Source organism: Myotis davidii, unplaced genomic scaffold (assembly GCF_000327345.1).
Source record: "Myotis davidii unplaced genomic scaffold, ASM32734v1 scaffold72, whole genome shotgun sequence".
NCBI lineage: Eukaryota > Metazoa > Chordata > Mammalia > Chiroptera > Vespertilionidae > Myotis > Myotis davidii.
Window position 1 is genome coordinate 6,134,535 of NW_006284618.1, and position 22,761 is coordinate 6,157,295.

At 57.6% G+C, this 22,761-nt stretch overlaps 1 protein-coding gene across 2 annotated transcripts in view; it reads left to right on the forward strand.

Moving 5' to 3' along the window:
- CTBP2 (C-terminal binding protein 2) overlaps positions 1–22,761 on the forward strand; it is a 90,455-nt gene that overhangs the window by 43,096 nt on the left and 24,598 nt on the right. Inside the window, exon 3 of one of the 2 annotated variants that reach the window (XM_006754940.2) lies at positions 18,220–18,376. The exons of the other annotated variant lie outside the window; for it this stretch is intronic. Within the exon in view, the coding sequence (XP_006755003.1) occupies positions 18,319–18,376 (58 nt within the window). The 5' untranslated portion in view covers positions 18,220–18,318. The remainder of the gene's footprint in view (positions 1–18,219; positions 18,377–22,761) is intronic. 2 annotated transcript variants of the gene reach the window in all.

The following is a 22,761-nucleotide window of genomic DNA, read 5'->3' on the forward strand; positions in this document are numbered from 1 at the left end:
CGTTCATTCCCTGAATGCTGGTGGCCCTCATCCAGGGCCAAGGACTGCCAGCCTTCAGCAAGCTCTCAGGCTTATGGAGCCCCCATCACCTGGGCTCTGCCAACATGGCTGCCCCGTCCCCCTCAGCACAGGAGGGTGCTGCCCAGCACAGCGCACAGGCACCTGAATGCCAACGGGGTCCTGCTTTACACACAGACTGGGCTGCTCAGAACGGCTGGCGCAGGAAATGGCTGCACACGGGCTTATTCTGTACAGGAATGCAGTGTTGGGAGGGTGGTAACTTCTTCTCTTTAGTTTAACATTTATGATATTACTAGAAGCCCAGTGCACAAAATTCATGCACGGGTAGGGTTCTTAGGCCTGGCCAGCGGTCAGGTCCGATCAGGTTCCCCACCTCCTTCCCTCGCTCTCTCAGCCCCTCGCTCTCTCAGCGCCCCACCAATGCCACTGGTCGCCCGCCATGTTCCTCGCCGCCCCCTGGTGGTCAGCACACGTCATAGTGAGCATCGAACTCCTAGTAGAACTTACGAGGGGACAATTTGCATATTAGCCTTTTGTTAGATAAAATTTTAGAACAATTTTAGATTCACAGAACACGTGAGAAGATAATGCAAAGATTCCCGTATGCCCATTCTCCCTTTGGTGGGTATCTCCATAGTTATGAGGCATTTGCTATAACTAAAGTCCTCAGTTAATTTAGAGAGGTAACTGGATCCTCCTTTATCATTTAATTTCTTAAGGGTTGTTTCTGTGTGTGTGCGATGCTGTGAAGGAAATGGTTGCACGTCGTTGGTTTCTGTTCAGTTTTCGGGGAGGGGGTGTCAGGGCAGCAAATTTGTAAACGACGAAATTCTCTCTGAAGCTCCACTGACGGAGGTTCCGTCGGCAGAAGTCTCTTCCTGGTTACACAGCTAAGCAGAGGGGACCGTGTCCCAGCGCAGAACTAACTCTGGAAACCAGAGTGGTGCGAGTGGAAACTGAGCAAGTCCGCGCTGCCGGAAGCTCATTGTTGTGGGCGCTTTAGAGATTGGACTCACCCAGATCCTGATTTTGGGATTGAAAACCCTGCAAGGCGGGGTGTGGCTGCTCTGCAGTGCTGGGGGAGGGGTCCGCAGAGGAGCCCTGACTGGGGGGGGGGGGGGACAAAGCGGGACCAGGGAGCCTTGGTCATGGGCGTCCAGCAGGAAGGGACCGGCCCGAGGCTGTCTGCGGGGAGGGGGCGGCACCTGCTGTGCCAGGCCTTCCTGGGCGGCACAAGTTCATTCTTGCGGCTTCTCTTCCCGATCAGGAGCTGGAGCGTCAGGGATGAAATGGGTCCAAGGTCCAGCAGCGCGTGCAGGGGCCCAGACCTCGTGTTTGCCGGTGGGAAACGGGGTGACAGGGACCAGATACACAGGGCCTGGTCCTCCCTTGCTGGGCCGAGTGAGCCTGGGCACGGAGTCCCAGAGGAGTTGGTGATGCAGGGGTCACCTCCCAAAACTGGTAGTCCCAATGCCCTCTCTAGGCCTGGCAGGCGGGCCCCAGAGCAGTGACTCCCATAACCCTGTGTGTGGGGGCTGGTGGGAAACCAGCACGGCCCCTTCCCAGGAGCCCCCAGTAGGAGGGCACGGAAACCCTAGGAGCTGCCCTTCTTGGCCCAGGACCTGGGCGTTTGCAGCGGCTTATTGGGGGGGCGGGATCCTGACCCTCCAGCGCTCGCCTCTTGCTGTGCTTTGGTTCCAGGATCCCCACAGACACAGAATCCCCCGTGGGAAATGGGGCAGTGTTCAACAGAACCTCCTCCCTCCCTCTCTCTCTCTCTCTCTCTCTCTCACACACACACACACACACACACACACCCCGCCAGAGGCACCACCCCCCCCAACACACACGCTTTAAATCATCTTGAGGTTACTTATGACAGTGTAAATACTGTATAAATAGTTATACTATATTGTTTAGGGAATAACGATCCAAAAAGTCTGTACACGTTCACTAAGATGCAGCCACCACAGATGTGACTGCATAGTGTACACCAGCAACAGTGTAGCATCTTTAAAAACATTTTACTTTTGATCCACTGTTGGTTGAGTCCGTGGATGTGGAGCCCGCGGATGCGGAGGGTCCGGCTGTGACCCTGACTGGTCAGCACGTCCCAGGTGTGGCTGGGTTTGGGCACAAGCAGGGCCTCCGTCAGTCTCTGGTGGTGGCTGGGCCTTCCTGGAAGGACCGCATCCCAGAGCCACGGGACATTTCAGGTCAGAGCTCTTGGCAGGGAGAGCGGCCTTCCGCGTGAATTGTTTGTTTTGCCATGAAGGTCGCTGGGTGTTCTCTGAGGTGGTCCCCGACGGGGCGCAGTTCCTGTGGAGACCGGTTCCCGGCCCGGGCAGGGGGCGGTTCTGTGTATTTCCAGTGCGAACCTTTTTCCCCGACGCAGAGCTGCCGCACGTGTCCAGAGCATTTGATGTTCTAAGCGGCAGCGTGGTCCCTGTGGGGCATTTAAGATAACCATTAAAGAATATTCTCGTGAAACTAAAACCCTAAATATGCAAAACTCGGCCAAGACGGAAGAAAGGAACAAAACCAGCTTTGAGCTAAGTAACCAAACCAGAAAGGTTTCATTCTTCTCTCCCTTCCTGTGACCTTGACCACAAACCTCGGGCTGTGTCCCCACTTCCTCCCTCCCTGGGTGGGGAGGGGCTAGAGTGGGCAAAGGCAGGCTGGTACCAGCTACTCTGAGTGTCGGAAACCAGCCTGGCTGTGGCTTCTGCATGTTCTCTCCAAGACGCCCGGCCCCCAAGCGTGACCCCAAAGTGGCTTTTTCAGTAAGTTGACCTGTTCGTGCCTGGCCCAATTCTAGTGAGAAAGGTCCCACCAGGTGTGGGATTAGGGTGAGGAATAGTAACAGCCCAGGGAGCAGTGGGTCCCCCAGACTCCCAGGCCAGCGCCTCCAGCTGGGACCAAGGTGTCTTCCACCCTGAAAAGCATGGCGCTTCTTTCCTCCATCATTCGGCCTCGGACTTGCTCTCCCTCCAGTTGTCCGCTGCGCCATCTAAGCTGCTTATACGTTCATTGCCCTGGATGAACTAAAAAAGCAAGCGGCAGCGATTTATTTTTTGGTGCATTTTACGTAACTGTTCCTACAGGAAGGGGAGTCGGGTAATTAAATTACAACGCGCGCGAGGTTTGGGTGCAAGGTTTCAGGTGCCTGGAAGGGCACTGACAACGCTGGTGCAGTGAACACCCGGGTCCCCTCCCCACGCCTGTCCTTGAAGAGCCGAGACTCAGCTGCAGGGGAGCTTTCTGCTTCGAGCCTTCGTTTACTCTGGAATTGGTCCTGTGCGTGAATTCCGGGAAAGCCGTCGCCCATCAGAACGCAGCAGTAACTCGGATGCCGTTCAGCCGTCGGCGCTGCGCCCTCCATGAGTTGATGAGTCGCGGAGACCGGCTTGGTAAGAGTCGGCACCTTCACGCGGCAGTGAATTTTACTGCTGGCGCGGGGCCGGGCCCAGAGCGTCGCCCGGTTCCCGGTGTGTTGAGAGGAGCGGATTCTGTGCTCACCGTCCCGTGGGTGCCTCACCGGGGCGTGGTGGACCTTGGGACATGCGTGTGGCACTCATCACGTGTCTTACAGATTGCGTGATTGAAGGAGCACGTGATTAGCTTCCCAGGTCTCTTTGTAAGAGGGGGGAAGACTCCAGGCCCCGCTGCTCCTGGCCACCCATTTTCCCTGCGCGTCCACTCGGCTCCGCCCCGCTGGGCCAGCGGGTGACAGGAGCAGGAGGCACCGCCTGGGTCAGGCTCAGGCCCTGCCACCGCTGCACCTCCGTCCCCCGCGTCCTGTCTGCTCTGGGCCTCAGCTTTGTCGTTTTAAATGATGCTCACACCGTCCCTAGTTCCCAAGGCTGTTGGGAAGGCGGGTTAGTCCACAGCATCCTTAGCACTGTGCCCAGGACTCTTAACCTGGGAGTTGTTCCTGCGACAGCTGCCGCTCTCCGTGATGCTGCTGAGGGGCCGGACCTCACCAGCGGGCACAGGACCTGGTGTGCCGGCCTTGCCATTACCCCGGCTTTGCTTTTAGAGACCCTGTGCTCCTGGTGGCTGAGTCCCAGGCCACCCTAACCAGGATGGGGTCCTCTAGCTGAGCGGAAGAGGTGTGGTGTTTGGTTTCGAACAGCCTGTGCTGTGCCTTGGAGCTGGGGGCAAGGAGGAGGGGGCCCCCATTCCTCCCCCAGGCTGCTCCTCAAGGAGAAACCACCCCCAAGGAATGTGTGGGTGCTGGCCCCTCCACCAGGGCAGTTCCTACCAGGAAATGTTTTTAGAGCTTGGCTGGCCCAGCGGATGGAAATACGATGTTTGCTCGAGCAATTTGCTTCGTCCTGGAAACATCCCTGGACAGTGCCAAGCCTGCGGTGGGGAGCAGTGTGCTCAGCCTGTTGGGATGCCCAGGGCGGGCGTTTGAGTGGAACAGGGGTACGTACCAGGGCGGTTTGCCCCCGCGGGGCCCCGTGGGAGCTGGAGCTGAGAGGGGCTGCGAGTGCCCTTGGGCACAACTGGGGTAGGCTGGAAGATTCCAGAACCGGGGAAACATTTACAGATGTGAGGCTGCATTATCGGCCTTAAATCTCTGACTGCCTGGCCCTCCTTGGTCTGTCCTCCCAGAGGGCGCTCAGCCCTGCCCGGCACCTGAGTACAGCCACAGGCCGGGCTCCAGAGCTTCCTTCCGGAGCCTGAGCAGCACCAGTTCCCTCCACAGCTTCAGGTTGGTCGCTGCAGATGAGCTGTGAGACAGGCAGGCAGATAGACACGGGAAAGGGGCGTGGGGTCTCAGCCAGTCCTGGTGAGGTACAAAAACTGCATTTCCATTTAAAAGCCACTTGAAACCTTTCCTTATTTAAAAAAAAAAAATTCAGAGCAAGGGGGAGAGAGAGAGAGAGAGAGAGAGAGAGAGAGAGAAACATCAATGATGAGAGAGAATCATTGATCAGCTGCCTCCTGTATACCAACCACTGCGGATTGCGCCCACAACCTGGACATGTGCCCTGACTGGGAATCAAGCTGACCACTGGCCAGGCAAAAAAAAATCTTGAACTCCAACAATTTCAAATGACTTATTGATGGCACCTCCCTGAGGCGGGGTGGCAGGCAGTGCGGGGCCATGGTCTGCGTGGAGGGGGAGGCGGTGGCCCCTTGTTTTCTGTCGTGGATTCCCATGGAGTGTCGGTGGAGGTAAAAATAGCACCGGGGCCTGAAATAAATGGCGGTGGGGAGTGCGTGTGCGCCCGGCTCAGGCTGTCCCGTGTGCTCCACTCTCCGTGCCGTTCGCTCTTCGGAAGAGTGGCTTGGGTTCGAGGTTCTCAGCGGCCACGTGCTTTGCAGGTCATGGGTGGGGCTGTGGAGCGTGTTCACAGGGGCGACGGCCTCCTGGTCGATCCTGAACCCCACCTCACCCTAAGTGTCTCCCCAGAAGAGCAGCCAAACCAGGCCTCAGACAGACTCCCCGGCGCACCCTGCTCCTGGCTCTCTGGCTCCCAGTGAGCCAGCTGGGGCAGGGTGCTGGCTGCAGGCCGTGGCTTTTCCGGGACAGCTGGGAACCAGGGCGGGTCCGTGAAGGCAGGTCTTGGGGCCAAGCTAAATCTCATCTAAATCATGGTATTTTTCGAAATCACACACTCTGCATTTCCTCCATTTCTCACTACGGTTGTCCACAGTTTTACCTTTTAAATGGAAGCGCATGCCTCCTCCGCGGCAGCAGCTACCTGACTTTTCTCTGCAGCTGACAGCTCACCTGGACTCTGTCTTTGTGATGCCCCTTTGGGTCAGCAGCTGCCCCGAAAGTTGAGGACTGGTGTGCAGAAACCTCCCGCCCTCCCTGGTGGCAGAAGAGCGTTTTGGGGGCCATAGAAGACCCCGGGCCCTGGGACTTGGGCGTTGGTGGCGACGTCTCCCAGAACTGGGCTGGCTCCAATCTCCCATCTACACGCACTGTGGTTTCGCGTTTTAACAAGGGTATAGTTGTGGTGCTCGCCTGCTGCGCGGTGTTAACGCCGCCCTCCTGCTGCCGGAGGTCAGTGAGGAAAGCAGAGGTGGTGGGAGGAGCGATTCGCACACGGGCGGCGCCCAGAGGAGCCCCAGCCCCAGCGCTGTGTGGACGGTGCTCACCGTGCCGTCGGGGACCTGCCTGGGACGCTCGGCGTTTGCTCGTGCCCCTGCTCTGTAGTGCCCGCGTTCGGGAAGAATGGAAGCAGCTCCTGGCTGCGTGCCCACCTGGTCTTGACAAAGAAAGGGGCTCATCTTCCAGTGGGGTGCAGCGGCGCCCTGCTTTGCCTGCTGTGTGGGGCTCAGTTGGGGGGACAGCTCGGAGTTCCAGCCGGGGCTTCTGTAAAGCTCGGTGGCTGCTGGGGAAGAACAGTTTTCCAGAAAGCCACCGAGTTTTCTGGGGCTCCAACGAGAAGCTGGAACGGCCCCCAGTGTGCGGTTCCTGCCGCCCTGTGACCTGTCAGAGCCATAACAAAGACCAGGCCAGCCTGTCGCCAAGAGAACAGGATGCGCTCTTGAAGGAGGATTAAAAGGTAAGTTGGATCTGGGACAAATCAGGTCCAAAAGCCCGGGCTTTTGTCAACAAATGAACTTGGCCCTATTTTAAGCCGCACATGTTATGTACCAGGACTTCCTGTTTTTCCAGAGAAAAACGTCTTTTGGTTTTTGTGATGATGGATTTATTGAAACATTTGCTGTTCAAGTGACCCAAGTAGTTTTCCAACCAAAAAGTAAAACTGGAGATTTTGTGACCCGGAGAGGTAACACGTGTGCAACACGCAGCGAGAATGCGTTTCCCGGGAAGGCCCATTCAGGAGGCCCCTGCCCTGTCATGAACAATGAACAAAGAGCCGATTGCCAGTCAGGGTCCTAGACGACTCGCCGCTCGGGGCTCGGCTTGTGCGGGGCGGGGGCTGCGCGGGGACAATTGAAAGGGGGTTTTTGTTGTTCTCTGGGCTAAGTTGAGCCATGTGCTCTCTTTCTAGGAGCCTGGTCCGGCCAATCAGAGCCACTAAGTCCCGCCCACTTCCTGCCGCCCTCTCGACACCAACAGATGTTTTTTCTTACTAGTGTCATAGGCCTCTGTGCGCGCTGACCTCATCAAATTGTATTGGGGCCATTTTCATAACTTTTGTTTCTAAAAACCCGTTTAACCCTTCCTGAGCTCCCCTCGAGAGTAAGATCACCCTGCTTCCTGCTGCTGCCCAGTTTTCGTTTGGCCCCGGGACCTGGTGGTGGGTGGACTGAGCCCACCCGGGTCTGGTTTCCACAGAGCGGGGTGAGCCCACAGCTGAAAACTGGAAGTCTGCCCCGAGGTCAGACTCACAGACATGGATGCAGGGCAGTTCCCAGCACCTCCTGGGAAAGAACCGCCCAGAATGTGCAGGCGATGCCCTGATCTGTGCGAGAACCGCTACTCATCGAACAATGGGGGCCCCGGGGGAGGAACTGGGAGGTGGTCCCCGGTAGGCATACCTGTGCGACCCGGACTGCCATTGCCCAATGTGGGCTGGGAGTGGTGGCATGGGAGGTCCTAGGCCTGTGGAAGTTTCTGGAGCCACACCCCTCGTCTGAGTGCAGAGCCCCCTCCGGCCAGGGGCTGTGTGTGGTGGAGGCGGAAGGATAGGGGTGGTGCTCCAGCCTTCACTTGAAGCTCACACCCAGAACAGCAGTGACTCGAGGGAATGCGTGCGTGCCCTGGCCCTGCCCCTCGAGCCCTGGGCTGTGATGTTATGTGAGAGGAGTGGACTTCCCCTGGGCTCCCCCTTGTGAAAATGTGCGGGTCGGTGGCGCCTCTGCCCTACGAGCACCTGGAAGGCTAGGAGCTCCCCGGAAGCCTCACCCGGAACAGGTTTGAGGCCCGAGACGGGCGATGGTGCAGGTGTGTTCTCCAAGGTGCGGGCGCCTTGCTGTGGTTGGTGCGGAAGTGTTGGCGGGCCGCCTGCACATGTGCCGGTGAGTGCGCGCTCAGAAGGCACGCAGCCACCCGCAGCGCTCCGTGCGCCAGTGTGGTGACTGGTGCGTGTGGGCAGGGACATCCCAGCTTCGGAGTGCAGTCAGAGCTGCCCGGTCCCTGGCCCCCGGCCCATCCCGCAGAGGGAGCCCCTGCCAGCGGCCCAAGCAAGCTTTCTAGTGAGATTCCAGCCCGTTTCCCTTCCTTGTTCCGTTGGCCTGTCTCTTGGCTATCTTGTGTGGGTATTCCATCCCCCTCGGGTCTGACGGGCTCCACCTCTGGGGTGTTAGTTGAGGGTCAGGGGCCGTGAGCGGGGCTCAATGAGATGGAACTGCACGTTTTCAGCCTGGATGGCATGGCTGAAGCTGGCTCTGGGCTTTCAAATTTCTGGACCAGCAACACCTGGCAGAGCTGCTGGGGATGACATGGGGTCCCAGGGGATGACAGGTCTTAGGGGATGACATGGGGATCCTAGGGATGATGTGCGGTCCTAGGGATGATGTGGGGTCCTAGGGGATGAGCGGAAACATGGGCTAGAAGTGACCTGGAGTTGTTGCGTCTCAGGGCCTCAGTCTGTGAGGGCAGCAGTTTGGGTTTGTGAATTTCTCAAGTCTCAAAATGTTCCAGAAATGCCATGATTCCAGGAAGCCATCCAGGGCCACAAAAGCATGTGTGCATCTGTGCACACACATGTGCGGTTTTGTGTACCCACCCACAGCTACACTCCAGGCCCCTCTGCCCCTTGGGTTCCTGGCATCTCAGGGCCATCTGTCATTTCTCATCTGTCATTTCTCGTCGCGGGAAAGGGCTCGTCTATGCTCTGAAACTGAGCAGACGGCTTTCGTGTCACCTGCTCCTCTCCGCTGACTGGGAGAGCTCCGCGGCGATAGCTGCCGTTCAAGGACCAGAAAGCGGGAGGCTGTTCCCCAGTGCCTCACCACGCGGCTAGAGGGCTCATCTGAACGTGGGCCTGGTCCCCGGCCGTCTCTCATGTCCTGGGTTTATGGGGGCACCAGGGTCCGAGTGAGGGCCCGGGTGCTTCCGTTTAGTCTGCGTGTGGGGCACAGCCCTGGGATGTACCTGAAGTGTCGGGTCAGTGAACAGCACCTCGGACCCTTCTCCATGCCTGTGGGTTGCCGATGTTCGGAGAAGTTTCCTGGGAGATGACGGAGCAGGAGGTCTGGCAGGCCCAGCGGCACTGCAGGGGGCTGGGGGTTTACGGCATTGGTGGCTTGCGTTAGCGTCCTCTGTCCTGTGGGGCGTGGGAACGTGGTGGCACTGCAGTCCACGCGTGTTCTCGCTTATCCCTCTGCAGTTCACCGGGCCCTCTCGGTGCCGCGGTGAATCTGATGGGTCAGGAGAGGGGCTGCACCATGGCCAGCTGTTCAGAAGTTCATGTTACACCACTTCCTTTGCTTTTACAAAAGACCCGCATGAATACCTGCTTTTGCTGATGAAAGGAATCGGACAACTTTTGCTTTTACCAAAAAAGGTAAAAAGTGAAAATAACATTTGTTTTGTGAACTGTTACTGTGTCAGCGGAGCCCGAGTGAGGGCGACCCTGCTTTTACTGTCCGTGTTAGGTAGGTTTATGGTTTGATGGGTTATTTTTGGGTGTGGGAGTGCTCAAAAAATTTCCCATATCCTATATAATAAAGAGCTAATATGCTAATTAGATTGGACGGCGGAATGATCTTCCGGAACGACCAGTGGGCAAGGGACGGGGCCACGAGGCAACCAGAGCTGCGAGGGCCGAGCCCCTTGCACCAATTTCGTGCATCAGGCCTCTGGGAAATGAATAATTGCTTCTTTGCTTTACACCGTGTCTGCTTACGGGAGTGTTCATGGGATGCTGTACTTTGGACAGCGGGGATCCTGTGTTGTGCAAGCAGCACCTCATTTGAAATAAAGGATGGGCCACCCCAGGCAGACAGAGCCACTCCTGTTTTGTGGCCCTAAATGGCCCCTCAGACACGGATGGTGACTGCGCTGGGGAGGGGTGGGCACGCTCTCTGGGGGCTACGGGCTGGCCTGCAGGTTTTGAACAGGTTACTCAGGAGCCTGTTCGGTTTGGGCCCCGCCTGGCTGCTCCAATCCACTCGCCGCTGAACTTGGAGCCAAAGCTGGTCCCTGCTGCTGCAGGAGGCGGTGGGTTTAGAGCAGCGGTTCTCAACCTGTGGGTCGCGACCCCTTTGGCGGTCGAATGACCCTTTCACAGGGGTCGCCTAAGACCATCCTGCACATCAGATATTTACATGACGATTCATGACAGTAGCAACATGACAGTGATGAAGTAGCAACAAAAATAATTTTTTGGTTGGGTCACAACATGAGGAACTAACTGTATGTAAAGGGCCAGAAGGTTGAGAACCGCTGCCTTAGAGGGCGCTCTCCTGCTGTCTGTGTCTGAGATCATCTTTCCAGACACTTGCTTTCTAAAAATGCACCAAGAACCCAGCCAGCCATCATTTCCTCTGATAACTTATCTCGACCACACGCCTAAAGGCGCTTTCTGACTGAAGGCCCTCCTGCAGGCACCTCTGACCCCAGGCCTTCCGGTTGGCCTCTCAGCCTCTCCCTGGCCTACCCGGTGGTCCACACGCCTCGCTGGGTTGTCCGCCCTGAGTGGGCTGTGAACAGAGGTCAAGGTGAGTCCCACCAATGTGGTTTGGAACAAGGTGGGGAGGGGCTTGCGATGTCAGAGCAGGAAGGGCAGAGAGGCTCCCACAGCCTGTGGCCTGGAGAAAGTGGAGTCAGAGCTCAGGTCGGCACTCAGGTCTCCATGTGTGCGTCCTGCCAGAGGCATCACCTGCCAAGTCAGGCCAAGAATAAGCCATATCCTTGGGGCATCTGTTGCTATGGCAACCTTAGCTTTGCTTGGTGCTAAGAGGATGCTGGTCCTGTGGCGGGTGGGACGTGTGTCCCCTACTTCAGCACTGATGGACTGGACCAGCCCCTCCTTTCCTTCTCCAGCCGGAACCTTGTGGGTGCTCTGCAGGGGTGTGGGGCAGGCTTGATGCGCTGTATCTGTGGCCAGCCTGGCAGGTGGAGGGGCCCAGAGAGAAAGCCCTCCCTCCGCTGTCACTGCCGGCCGGAATCAGCTCCTGGAAAATCCACTGTTCCCTCCTCCCTCTCCAAGTGAGTGTCTGTGGGCAGGTGGTGTATTCTGAGGCGTCCAAGGTTCACAGCAAACACCCCGGGGGGTGAGAGAACTGAGCGGCCACCGCCGGCAGGTGTGCCTGTGCCTGGAGACTGGTTTGTCATGGGAACGCTGGCCGGCCTTTGCCAGTCCCACCTCAGCCCCTTCCTCGTAAACTATGTCTCTGCCAAGTTGCTTTCAATTCCCATCACTGTGGCTCATTCCTCGTTGACGTATCTTTAAATCAGGCGCCCAGGCACAATGAAAACTCATCCTTAGGGTGGCCTCTGGCCCTTCCTGCATCAGGGGAGTGAGCCCCTCTACTCCATGACCTGCCTCCATAGCAGGCCTCCGCTCAGGGGGCTACCCTGCCGGCCCTGAGGCACAGGCCACGGGCAGACGCCACTGTGGTCCCCCGCCCCTGGCCGGGCTGTTCCTAAGGCCTGAGCATGTTTTCTGGAAGGGCGATGGGAGGTGCCTGTCCCTTCTGCACCTTGAGACTGAGGGGAAATGCAGTGTGTCGTCCTGAAACCACCCCGACTTGTTTCTGGGGTACCTGGACTCTTGCTCCAGGTTCTCCAAGAGGCCATCTCGGGGTGGACAGGAGCTGGGGGGGTCCTGGCCAAGCAGCGCAGGCCCACAGCCTCGAGGCCAAGCAGGGCGTGCAGTGCCCTCTGCTGGCCACAGGGCTCCATCACTGGGCACCAGGCCTGCTCTGGGAGGGGCTGGAACAGGAGCCAGCTGCACACACACGCGCTTGAGCCAGCCCGGGGTGCGGATTCCCACCGCCGGGGGCTGGTCTTGCGGGCAGCTGTGTCCCCCAGGGAGGCGGTGCTCAAGGAGACGGCAGTATTTGAGGCATCCAGGGGCAGCCAGCAAGAGGCAGGCGTTGGCCAAGCCTGACATTAGGGTCTCTAAAAACTTAAGATCCGTCATTACTATTTGTTTAAAAAGGTTTCTTCAATGTATTTTTATTGATTTCAGAGAGGAAGGGAGAGAGAGGAACACCAATGATGAGAGCAAATCACTGGTTGGCTGCACGACGGACCAAGCCCGCAACCCGGGCATGTGCCCTTGACTGGAATCGAACCGGGGACCCTTCAGTCCACAGGCTGATGCTCTATCCACTGAGCCAAACTGGCTAGGGCTGATAACCAACTTACTAGTATTCCTGTAATTGTCTTTATTAGACATTTAAATACAAGTATAATTCATATATGTTAGAATAAGCCAAATAATCCAACGTTGCCTTAAAAATATTAAATTTTTACTACTCCCCACTCCCCGCCTGCCCCCGTTCCTTAGACTCTGTATTTTCAAGTTTAGCACAAGCTTAGCGGTGGCGTCCATACAGCTGTCTCCTGTGGCTCCTGCCTCTGTGGCCCCCAGGCCCAGCCCTCGGTGGCTATCAGCTGCTTCGTCTGTGGTTTCCCTCCGCACTGGACCACACAACAGACGCATGTGGCTACACGATTGTATCCCAGGCGGCAGGTACCACCCTCAGGTGACCTCTGGGCCCGGGAGGACCTCCCTGTGGTGGAGGCCAGTCTGCGGGCATTTTCTGAGAACTTTCTCACGTTCTGGATGCTTCCTCTGAGCGGTGTTCACTTTCCTTGCTCAGGGGAAGCATTCTGCAGAGATTTCTTGCTCTCTGTATGCAGCTTAAGGATGAGTTGTCGGGTCAGGGTCAAGGTCAGGGTGGACCCCATTCAGCTGGTCTTCTTGGCCACTCTCCTGGCCAAGGGGAGAAAGGGTCGGAAAACCGGGGCCGGAAGAACCAGCCTGTGTTCCTGGTTCCTCAGTCCCAACGCGGGGCGCGAGGAAGGCCCATTGACCCTCCCTCTCTATGCGGGTGAGAGTTTACTTGCCTTTATCCTTTTTGTTTTGTTTCGCTGGTATTTTTAAAGGATGCTTTCAGTCAGGTGCTTTTAAAGTGTGTGGAAGTCCTTCACACGGAGTCTCGCTTTCCTCATCAGGGAAGACAACGCGGAATTCTCAGTACGACACACACAGCACCACCCGTTCGGAAAGGCCAGCGTCGCGCCTGCTCTGGTCCCTGCTGCCTCGCTGGTGCGTCCGGCGAGCTTCCTGCCTTTGCTGCCTCTTGGGATGGCCTCTGACCTCGCAGGCCACCCGCCGGCGCCGGGCCCCCATATGCCCAGATCGCTTTCTCTGTTTGTCCTCTGGCGGGACGAGCTCGGGGCAGTTCTGGGCCTGCACAGCTCCTTTCCGTCTCCTTCAAAGCTCAGAGAATCCTTGGGGGAGGGGCGGCTACACGGAGTGAGATCACAGGCTCGAGTCCTTACCTGACACCCACATGGAGAAGCTCAGGGACTTTGAATTCTCTGGTCACCCACTTGGTGGCGGGTCTTGACCTGCCCTGAATTGTTGAAGGTGGTTTTTACACTCGTACATTAATCCAGCCGGGTGAGCGCGTGCCTGTGTCCGGTGTAGAAGTGTTAGTGGTTGGTCTGAGGTTCCCCACCATACGGTGTTGGCGCGTCACCCCAGCGCCTGGGGGAAAGGGTGGTGGACTATGTGCCGTGCGTCTGTCTGAGGCCATTGTTGCATCAGCCCCGGGAGCAGAGGCTGGGGCCCACAGAGCCGATTGAGGGCACATGACCAGGGTGTGACCTTGCCGCCTGAGGGCTGGGCTGCTACTGGGCCTTCCCTGGGGACACATAAACAGCCAGGACTTGAGTGGCGGGCAGGCCGGGCTCCAGGAACCAGCGTGGAGCCTGAGTGTGGCTAAGGGTCCTCTGCTTACCTCCGAGCAGGGGTGGGGCTGGGGGGTGGGAGGCTGCCCTACACACCTTTTTGTGCTACTTGGTGTCTAAAGTCTGTTTTTAACATTGGTGGGGGGGTGGGGGGCAGCGCGGGCAAAAAAATAAAGCAATATGCCTGCAAGCTACTGAGCGAGGAACCAAGGAGCAGGAGGAGCTCCTGGGCACCCACGAGTCTCATTCCACAGGTTCCGTTTCATCCCTTAAAGCGCACTTCTGTCACTGTGTTAGCTGTGGTGTTAAGTCTGCTGTTTAACCCCAGGCCAGGTTTCCTCGCTGCTCCCTGAGCCCCTGGACACTTGTTTTGTTAGACCTGGATTTTAATTGGTCCCTCGGATCCAGTTTACTGAATGAGACCGCACTGCCTGTCTGAGGGTCCCACCTGCCGTCCGCCCAGGCCCAGGGCCTGCTGCTCCTGCTTGGCCTGGGCTATGGGACAGGTTCTTTCAGGAGCCTGAGGACCAAGCCTGAGCCGGGACTAGATGAGTCAGAGAGGGCGGCCTGCATGCTCCAGGCGCTATTAGCTTGCAGGTCCTGCTGATGGCCTGTGTTCAGCCTGTTGCTACTCCTCTGGGTCCCTCCCAGGTTGGGGAATGAGCCTGACACATCAGAGCCTTGTCGCCTGTGGTGCAGGAGACCCTGGAGTGGTGGTGTCCCTCCAGGGATCCCAGGCTCTGGAAGGGGTCCCTGAGCCCCGGGGCCTGCTGGGAGCCTTTGTACTTCTGTGGGATCATCTCAACCTCCCAAACTGGAACCCTGCCCCTCGGTGTAACAAGGAGGTGTATCCTGAGCCGCTCGGTAAAGCGGAAGGCCCGGCCCGGTTAGCACAGAGCTCAGGCGGCTTCCTTAGGGGCAGCGAAGGCTGTTGTGGTCCTCCCTGGTTTAGCAGAATTCTCATTCGAAAGATGTCCGTTACTTTGTGGGACCTTCAGCTGTGTGATCTTTGTGAAGATGAGGAACTAGAATAAAGAAACTGGGGAAGCCTTAGGGATGTACTCGGGGTACAAGTGCGGGGGGTGAGGGGGCTGGGTTTCTGCGCCCTGCAGTGGGTCCGGTCCGCCCATAGGCAGGGCAGCCGGCTCATCGTCCTCAGTCAAGTGACCGGCCAGGCCTCAGACCGGTCGGGGGAGGGGAGCCTCCATTCTCTTGCCCTCACTTTTGGGTATTTCCATTTTGTGTTTGCTATCCCAGCAGCGGCTGTACAATGAAGTGTTTTCCTTCCTTTTTATCCCTTTTTCTTAACTCTCGGGTTTCCCTTTGAAATCCACGTGGACTAGGCTTCTTTCCAGCAGTAAACAGGCATCTGGCTTTCTCGTCCAGGCGTCCTCCCTGCTCAGCACGTTGAATTCCTGATGCCAGACCTTCCAGCCCAGGTCACACCCTCATCTCACGGGAGAAGGCTGTTTCTGTTGTTTGTAAGGTTCGGCCTTGGTGCGCTGTCCCTGCTGATGAAAGACCCGACTTTGACCTTTTGTGGGTTTCGCTGAGGTGCACCTCCCGGGGTGGTGGGCGGGGCGGGGGGGGTCTGTGCCTGGGCCTGTGTCCAAAGGGGTGTCTTCCCAAGGAAGGCGCGAGCGGTCCTTGGGGGTCTGTTGCTTCCCACCAGATGCATTCTGCGTTGGGGAGAAGAGTTCTCCTTCCTTCCTCCTGGGTTCTTGGCTGGTCTTCATAGTCAAGTGGGCAGAAGACAGCCACCGAGGAAAGGCGCCCCATAAAGATAAGAGCTAAGGGCAAGCCCGGCAGTGGAGGCTCCGGTGCCATCCTGAGCTGAGGCGCGGGGCGGGCGGGGCGGGGTCATTCGGTTCTAGGGCAGCGCAGGGAAAGGTCTTGTTTTCAGGCCAGGTTAGTGGGAGGATTGCTGGGTCTTGGTTGCCTTCAGCTCAGAGTAAACCCACGTGCCCTTGTGGCACCTGGTGGGGTGGCATGTCCTCCCTTGCACGTGTTTGTTCTAATCTGACCCTCATCGCCACGCTGGGATGCAGGTCACGTGATCCCTCTCCTCCAGAAAAGGGCCTGCTTATCCCCAGGGAGGTTCTAGAACCTTCTGCCACCTGCAAAGCCACCACTGCCGTGGCTGGGCAGTCTCCAGGGTCAGCGAGAGTGGGGGAGCACAGCACGGCCCCCCTCTTCCCTGCATGGCCTTTGTTTACCTGTTCCACAGCGACTGCGTCATGTCAGGTGATGGTCAGTGATCAGTTCAGTGGCAGGAAGTTCTGGCTTAAGCATGTGGACCAGCAGAAAGGAAAGGTGGAGGTTGGCTCTCACTCACCGCAGGCACTGCCGAGGGAGCCAGGGCCAGCGCGGGGACACCACTGCTCCCAGCTCAGCTCCGCGGAGGGCTGTGCCACCGCCCCGAGGAGGGCTGTGGTAACTGAGTCCTTGCAGTAGCTGGCTCCTTCAGGAGACAGATGTCACACTTCATACATTCTTGCTTCAGAAGAAATACTGCGGGAAGGGGATCGAAGCGACACGAATCAGAGGTTACTGCCACCAAGTCCAGACCTCACACCCAGACTCGCTGGGACAGGGCTGCAGGAGAGCCGGCCACAGGACCTCCCCTCCCCACCCTCCAAAACGCCGGCCACGGAAGTCCCTTGCTTTTTAAGAAACTTTTTAAATAATAGGACACAGATGATGTGTATAAGCTGATGCCTGGTCTTCCCTTTGATTGCATAATTGACATTCTGCTTATCAATTTTTCAGGAAGCCATCTAATTATACAGATTAAAATTCAAAGAGAGCAAAAAGGCTGATTATGCCTCACCCAGGGAATTGGAGGAGGGTGTGGGCTCTTGCTCAGACGGCGATGCTGTCGGTCCCCACCTCTGAGGCACCTCACAAACAGGAACCAGCCGCCCCTCTCACCCTCTGCGGGGCCGCGCCTGGGCTCTGGCTTCACCACAGCGTCCGGGACCCAAGCTCTTGGCAGGCTGAGTGCCCCCGGGGCACACCGGGGTCCTATCCTCTGTGGTGTCCATCCCCCTCCCCCCTTTGCATGATGGACCTTCCATAAGCGCAGCAAAGCAAAGCAATTTAAAGGATACGTCCACTAAGTCGTCATCCACCCAGGTCTTCCGCTGTGTTAGGGCTGCCTTCCTTCATCTCACTAACCCAGCTCGGCCGTTCCTGGTGTGAGGGTTCCCCGGGTTTGGGAAGAGTTTGGGTGTCTCTTGGATTAATGTTGCATTAATTATTTATGGGATCAGAAATTGTGCCTTTGCCTAGCTCTTTAAAGAAAACACCACATAATTATTGCCATGAATCTTTGGGGTGCTTTTTCAGTCTTGTTGCTGGGAAATTAGCCATTAACCAGCATGGGACATAAGTCACCTGCCTCTCCACAGTCACACCTGCATGCTGACCTGGGACAGAGGAACTCCGCGTTTTGCATAACTGATCACTGAACACGATAGTCCCCACTATTGACCCTGGGCCTCGCTTTTGTCTTCAGTCCCTCCTTGGCTGGGTAGCTGGGACACCCTTTTCTCTGTGTGGTTATTGTCCAGCTACGGCTGCAGCAGCGAGTTCAGAGCTGGGACCCTGGGGTGCAGGTAACAGTATGCTCTCGGCTGGTCCATGGATGAGCAGGAAGTGAGGGTTGGAGCCTCCCAGAGCGAGAGGCCACAGACTCCCTCCTCATCATCGGTGGCATGTGGGTTCCCTTCGGAGGCTCCCACATCCCCAGCCCTTCTGCCTGGACGCTACCCTTATGGATGGCTCGGTGGCCCCCTCCACATGCACGGAAGGCTTGGGAGATGGCCCTGTGCCCGCTGGGGAGGAGTGTGGGCCTTTGTCCGTTCTCCTGCCGTGGCGCCGAGGGCTCATGTGGTCCGCAGCAGCAGCTGACCCTGATGGGAAGGTCCTGCGAACCACCTGGCAGACGGCCTTGAGCCCCTCATGTAGCCGCAGGTGGGCGCCAGCATCTCAGTGTCAGTGAACCTGGGACCTGTTTCCCAGGTGCTTCCGGGCCTGTGCCACCCCCTGCGGCTCTGCCCTTGGGGTCACAGATGCACAGGACACGTCCAAAGGTCTGTCCCTTGGTCTTTGGCATTGAGTACAAATTACTCCGCTTCCCTGAAGTTAAAAGCAGGAGACCCGATGCCATCGGCTCGCTGTGGGGACAGAGGGCTCTAGCCTGAGCCTGTTTGGTGCTTCCTGCCACAGGCAGGAGATGGGCCCTGGCCCGGAGCAGCCCTTCTGCCGTGAGGGCGGAGGGCGAGCGCCAGGGGGCAGGTCCCCCGTAGAGAGGAGCAGCCGTCCTGACTGACCTGTCGCCCTGTGCCCCGGGTGTCCGGAGAGTAAGGCCTCTTTTCTCCTTGTTTCAGGGTTCATAGTGGCGTCATGCCCGCAGCCTCCTGCCAGTCCCCCTAAGTCTTAGAGGACCGCTTTGCCTTTTGAATCAGAGTTGCAAAGTTCGATAAAGAATGGCCCTTGTGGATAAGCACAAAGTCAAGCGCCAGCGATTGGACAGAATTTGTGAAGGTAAGAGCCAGCGTGATTGGCGGTTTTCAACCAGAGTCGCGCAGTCCTGCCCTTGATCGTGACCAGGTCACCTGTCTCACCTCTCACTTGTCGGGAGCTGGTTCCCTGGTCAGACGGTGCACCGCACCCCCGCACTCCAGCCAAGGCCCCTTGGACCCTAGCACCTCTCACCACCAGGCACCTCTGGCCTGGGCCTTGTGGTCAGCAGGCCTGACCTTTGCGTAGAGGGGTTGAGGCCTGGCTTCCGGTTGGGTGGGCCAGGAGGAAGCTGGGGAAGAAGTAAGCCTCAAGGTCCATTTTTTTCCACTTACCTAAGATCATTTGCATATGAAAGACACAGTAGATTAGGACCATCTTTTTTACTTCCTGAAGTTTCCGGACTTGCTCTGTTTCGAATTAAGATGTTTGCAAGGATGGATTACACATTGATCCTGAGGGAACCAGTGCTGCCCTTGTGTGCGCATCCCTGCATCTCTGAGGATGCCTGGGAGTGCTTTAGTCATGAAAGGAAAACAAACATGATTAAAGGCTAATGGGAACCTGGCGACAGCTCTCAACAACGTTGCCGAAGCAGCCCCTCTCCTCATTAGGGAGGGGCAGGGAACCGAGAGCAGCCGTGTGCCCCCCGGGCACCAGGCCCGCTCGGTGTGGCTCAGTGCAGCGTGCTTCCTGGTGACCTCACGCAGGGCTGGTCACAGGCGCTGGTGGGAGCCGCTCCCACGAGTGCTCCCGCACCGGTCAGCCCGCTCACTCGGACAGGAGCACGTCTCCCACCAGTTGTCCGTATAGAACTGCTCTCTGAGTGGATGTGGTTCCAGCCACGGAGGACGGAGGCATCAGAGCCGCGTTCTGCCGAGTGGCCGAGCCCCGAGAGACCCCAGAATGTAAGCGTAGAATGTAAGGGTTCCGCAGGGTGCAGAGGTTGGGGTTTGTGCATTTTTTAAAAAATCAACATTTAAAAATGTTCAAGCTCACAGATGGATAGGCGGTCCAGTGGACAGTGATGTCCCTTCCACTGTGTGTCCCGCTGGATAACTCGCTGTCTTTGCTTCTTTCTGTAGAGATGTAGCTAGAAATACCATGTGTGAGAGGGGTGGCTGGGCTTTTCCAGACCCTCGGAGCGGAGCTGTGAGAGCAGCAGTTCGCTCTGAAGGCCCAGGGCATGGATCTCTTTTTAGCGTCCTTTCCTGCGTAGACACTGCACCAGCCCAGGGAACTGGGCCTCGTGCCAACATCCTCTGATCCAGAGACTTCCTCCCCACCTGCTTCAGCCGCTCCGTGTGCCTGTGTGGCACCCGCCAAGGAACAGCGCGCTTAGTCCTCCAGGCTCTTTGGTCTCCATAATCTCCCATCATTCCAGGGCCTCTGACCTTTAAAAGCATTGACATCATGCAAACTCTCAGGCCAGTTGGTTTGTACAACATCCCATAACCGAGGTTCACCTGATTGGGGAGGGATTTTTAAATGCTGTTGACCTTCTGTGGAAAGGAGCTGCCATCTAGGTCTTGTTCCAGTTCCCGAAAGCTCCAGGTTTCGGTTCCAAGGTGGGTGTCGGGGACGTCTGGCTGGTCCCACATCCACAAGCCCAGTCGTTGTCTGGGGTGCAGTCAGAGCGGAGAACGGGATGGAAGGGTGCCGGCGCGGGCAGCCGCTGACCATCGTTCTGACCCTCTCTCCCAGCGCGGGTCGCCAGCCTCCTGCCCGTTTCTCATAACAGGTGTCGGTCTCACCTGCATCGTGAACATGGCCCTGAGACAGTAGCAGTAACACATTCTGAAATTTCGCCACAGCACACCCTCAGGTAGACACCCAGAATTCCCTTACTCACTGTAGCTTCTAAATTGTGGCCCCAAACATTTGTTTAGTGAGGGACCAGCTGCTGCAGAACGTCTCCGTGGGCTCCTCGCCTGGATAGGCCGATGGAGCATCTGTCCCAGGTGAAGGCGCCTTCGCCCGTGATGCTGGGGCTCGGGGTTATGCACAGGGCAGAGTACCACCTGCTCCTCCGGCTGGTCTGGGGCCTCCATCCTAACCAGCTGCAACAGTGGTCCTGCCCGGTGACTTGAAGGCCTGATGTAATTGCTTTAAGCGGCGCTCCTGTTTGCATGTGTATCATTTGTTCTCTGCTTTATCGTGATGCCTAATACCAAGCCGTCCTGGGTGACTTGGAGCCGGGCCTGCAGGCAGACTGCTCAGGACCAGAGGCGGCTCCTTTGGGCTGTGTAACCGAGGCCTTGGTTTCCCTCTGATGGACAGGCTGCGACAGTCAGAGTTTTAATCTGTCACTGCTGTAGCGGCGCAGGTCGGCCTGAGCACCAAAGGGTCTCGGGTTCGATTCCCGTCAAGGGCATGTACGTGAGCTGCAGGTTTGATCCCCATTCTGGGCACATGTGGGAAGCAACCAATTGATGTATCTCTCCCACATCAGTCAATCAATATCTCCCACCCCCCCCTTCTCTCTCATTCTCTCCCTCCCTTCCACTCTCTCTAAAAACCAATGGGAAAAATATCTTGGGTGAGGATATTTTTAAAAAGAAACAGTGTTGAAACTGGCTGTCTATAGTCCACAATCATTTGTAATAAATATCTCCAAATAGTTCCAAAATGTGGATATTTAAAATGGGATTCATAAATGTTGCTATACATTATAATTGTATGTTTGGATCAGGCAATTATCCACATTTCCAGTAATTACGTGATTAGTGATGATTACCTTAGCTTTGTAAACATACAACAGTCAGCTAGACAATGTAGATGAACGTGCTGGAACCGAGCCCTTAGTCAGAGATGGAGATCCGCAAAGGAAGGGGTGGTCAAGGTGAAGCGTCACGGAGTCACCTGCGAGGAAGGGACTGCGGGCCTCGCCTCACCTGGCCACCTGGCCGCCGCTCTTGGTTGTAAGGTCAGTTTGGAGGCGCAGGCCCTGGCTTTCTGCAGGAGAGAATCAGGCGGTTTTATTCGTTCTGTGGCTTAGCGTCTGTGAAATGCAGACTCAGGCTTCTCCCCACTCTTGTGGGTGCGCTGTTGGGCTCTGCCTGCACTTGGCAGGGTTATTTAAACTCCAATCCTAAGAGCAGCGCGTCCACACCGCCCGTGTCCACACCCCCACGTCCACTCTGAGGGCCGGGAGGGATGACGCGGTCTTGGTTTTGTGCTGCCGCTGCTGCTCTCGCACCACCACCCAGCGGGGATCCCCTGTGCCCAGGTTGGCAGCGCCCCGTCCCTGCCTGGGAGTGTCTGGGAGCAAACCTCCCGATGCCTGGCTGTCCCCAGCCTCTGCGGGACAGTGGCCGCCTTCTGGCCTCATACCTCCCTCCCAGGAGCCAGTTCCCGTGTCCGGGCCAGGCCTCCATCACAGGAGCCCCGAGGGCAGTGCAGCCTTTGTAGACCTGCAGACAGCACAGCACCCCCACAATATGGAGGTCCCTGGGCAGGGGCACATCCCACAGCTCAACCTGATGACCGGTGTTTGGGGTGACTGTGTAGCTAGAACCCCAAGACTGCTGCCGGCCTCTCCTCCCTTTTAGACCCTGGGAGTGAGGCGCAGAGAAATGAGACTCCTGCTCTTTGCTGCAGGTCCCAAATGTGGGTGGACTGTTGCCCACAGAGTCCGGCTCTCGGGTCCCATAGGTGACTCGGTGGCTCTGGGACCTGAGCTCCCCTGCCAGGCCCAGGCAGGGACTGGCTCCGCACCAGCGGGGCTGGGAAGCCACAGGGAGGGGGTGAAGGGTGCGCCTTCTGCACATCCATGGCTCCCAGCTGGTGGTCTCTGCACGTCGGTCCCTCGTGCTGTGTGGCTCGCAAGTGTTGAAACCTTAACATTGAATCCCCGCTGGGATCGCGCCTGGGCCGGGTGCAGCTGATTCTTCCAAGGGGGTGGGCCGTCAGCCTCCCTCAGCGATCAGAGGTCTGTGCAGCCCACCTGCTGGCTGTGCGCTCGGACCCTTGCGCTGTCTGCACGGTGGTGTCACCGTGACCCGTGGCCGGCTTCGTGGACCGGGGGCCAAGTGACGGGGTGGCCGGAGGAGGCCTCCTGCAGGTGGGCGGTCTGAGCTGGACCCCAGTGGGCAGGAATGATCGGGGCACCCTGGCGAGGTGATGGGGATTCTTGGCACCTCCTCCCTTCTCCTGACTTTCCCGTTGCTCGCACCCCTGCCACCTGCCCGCGCCTGCTGCTTCCATTACCCGTGAGGGTGCCCACCGCTTGTGCAGGTTTTCACGTGAGTGACCACTGGGGCGCTGCAGGGACAGAAGGAACGAACAATTTCAAGGCAGAGCTGTTTTTAAACATAAGCTCCGAGGCACTTGCCAGGAACAAACCAGCCGTGTGGACTCGGTGAAAAGTGGGAAGTGGGGCTCCCGGAGCCGTGTGGCCCTCTAACCTC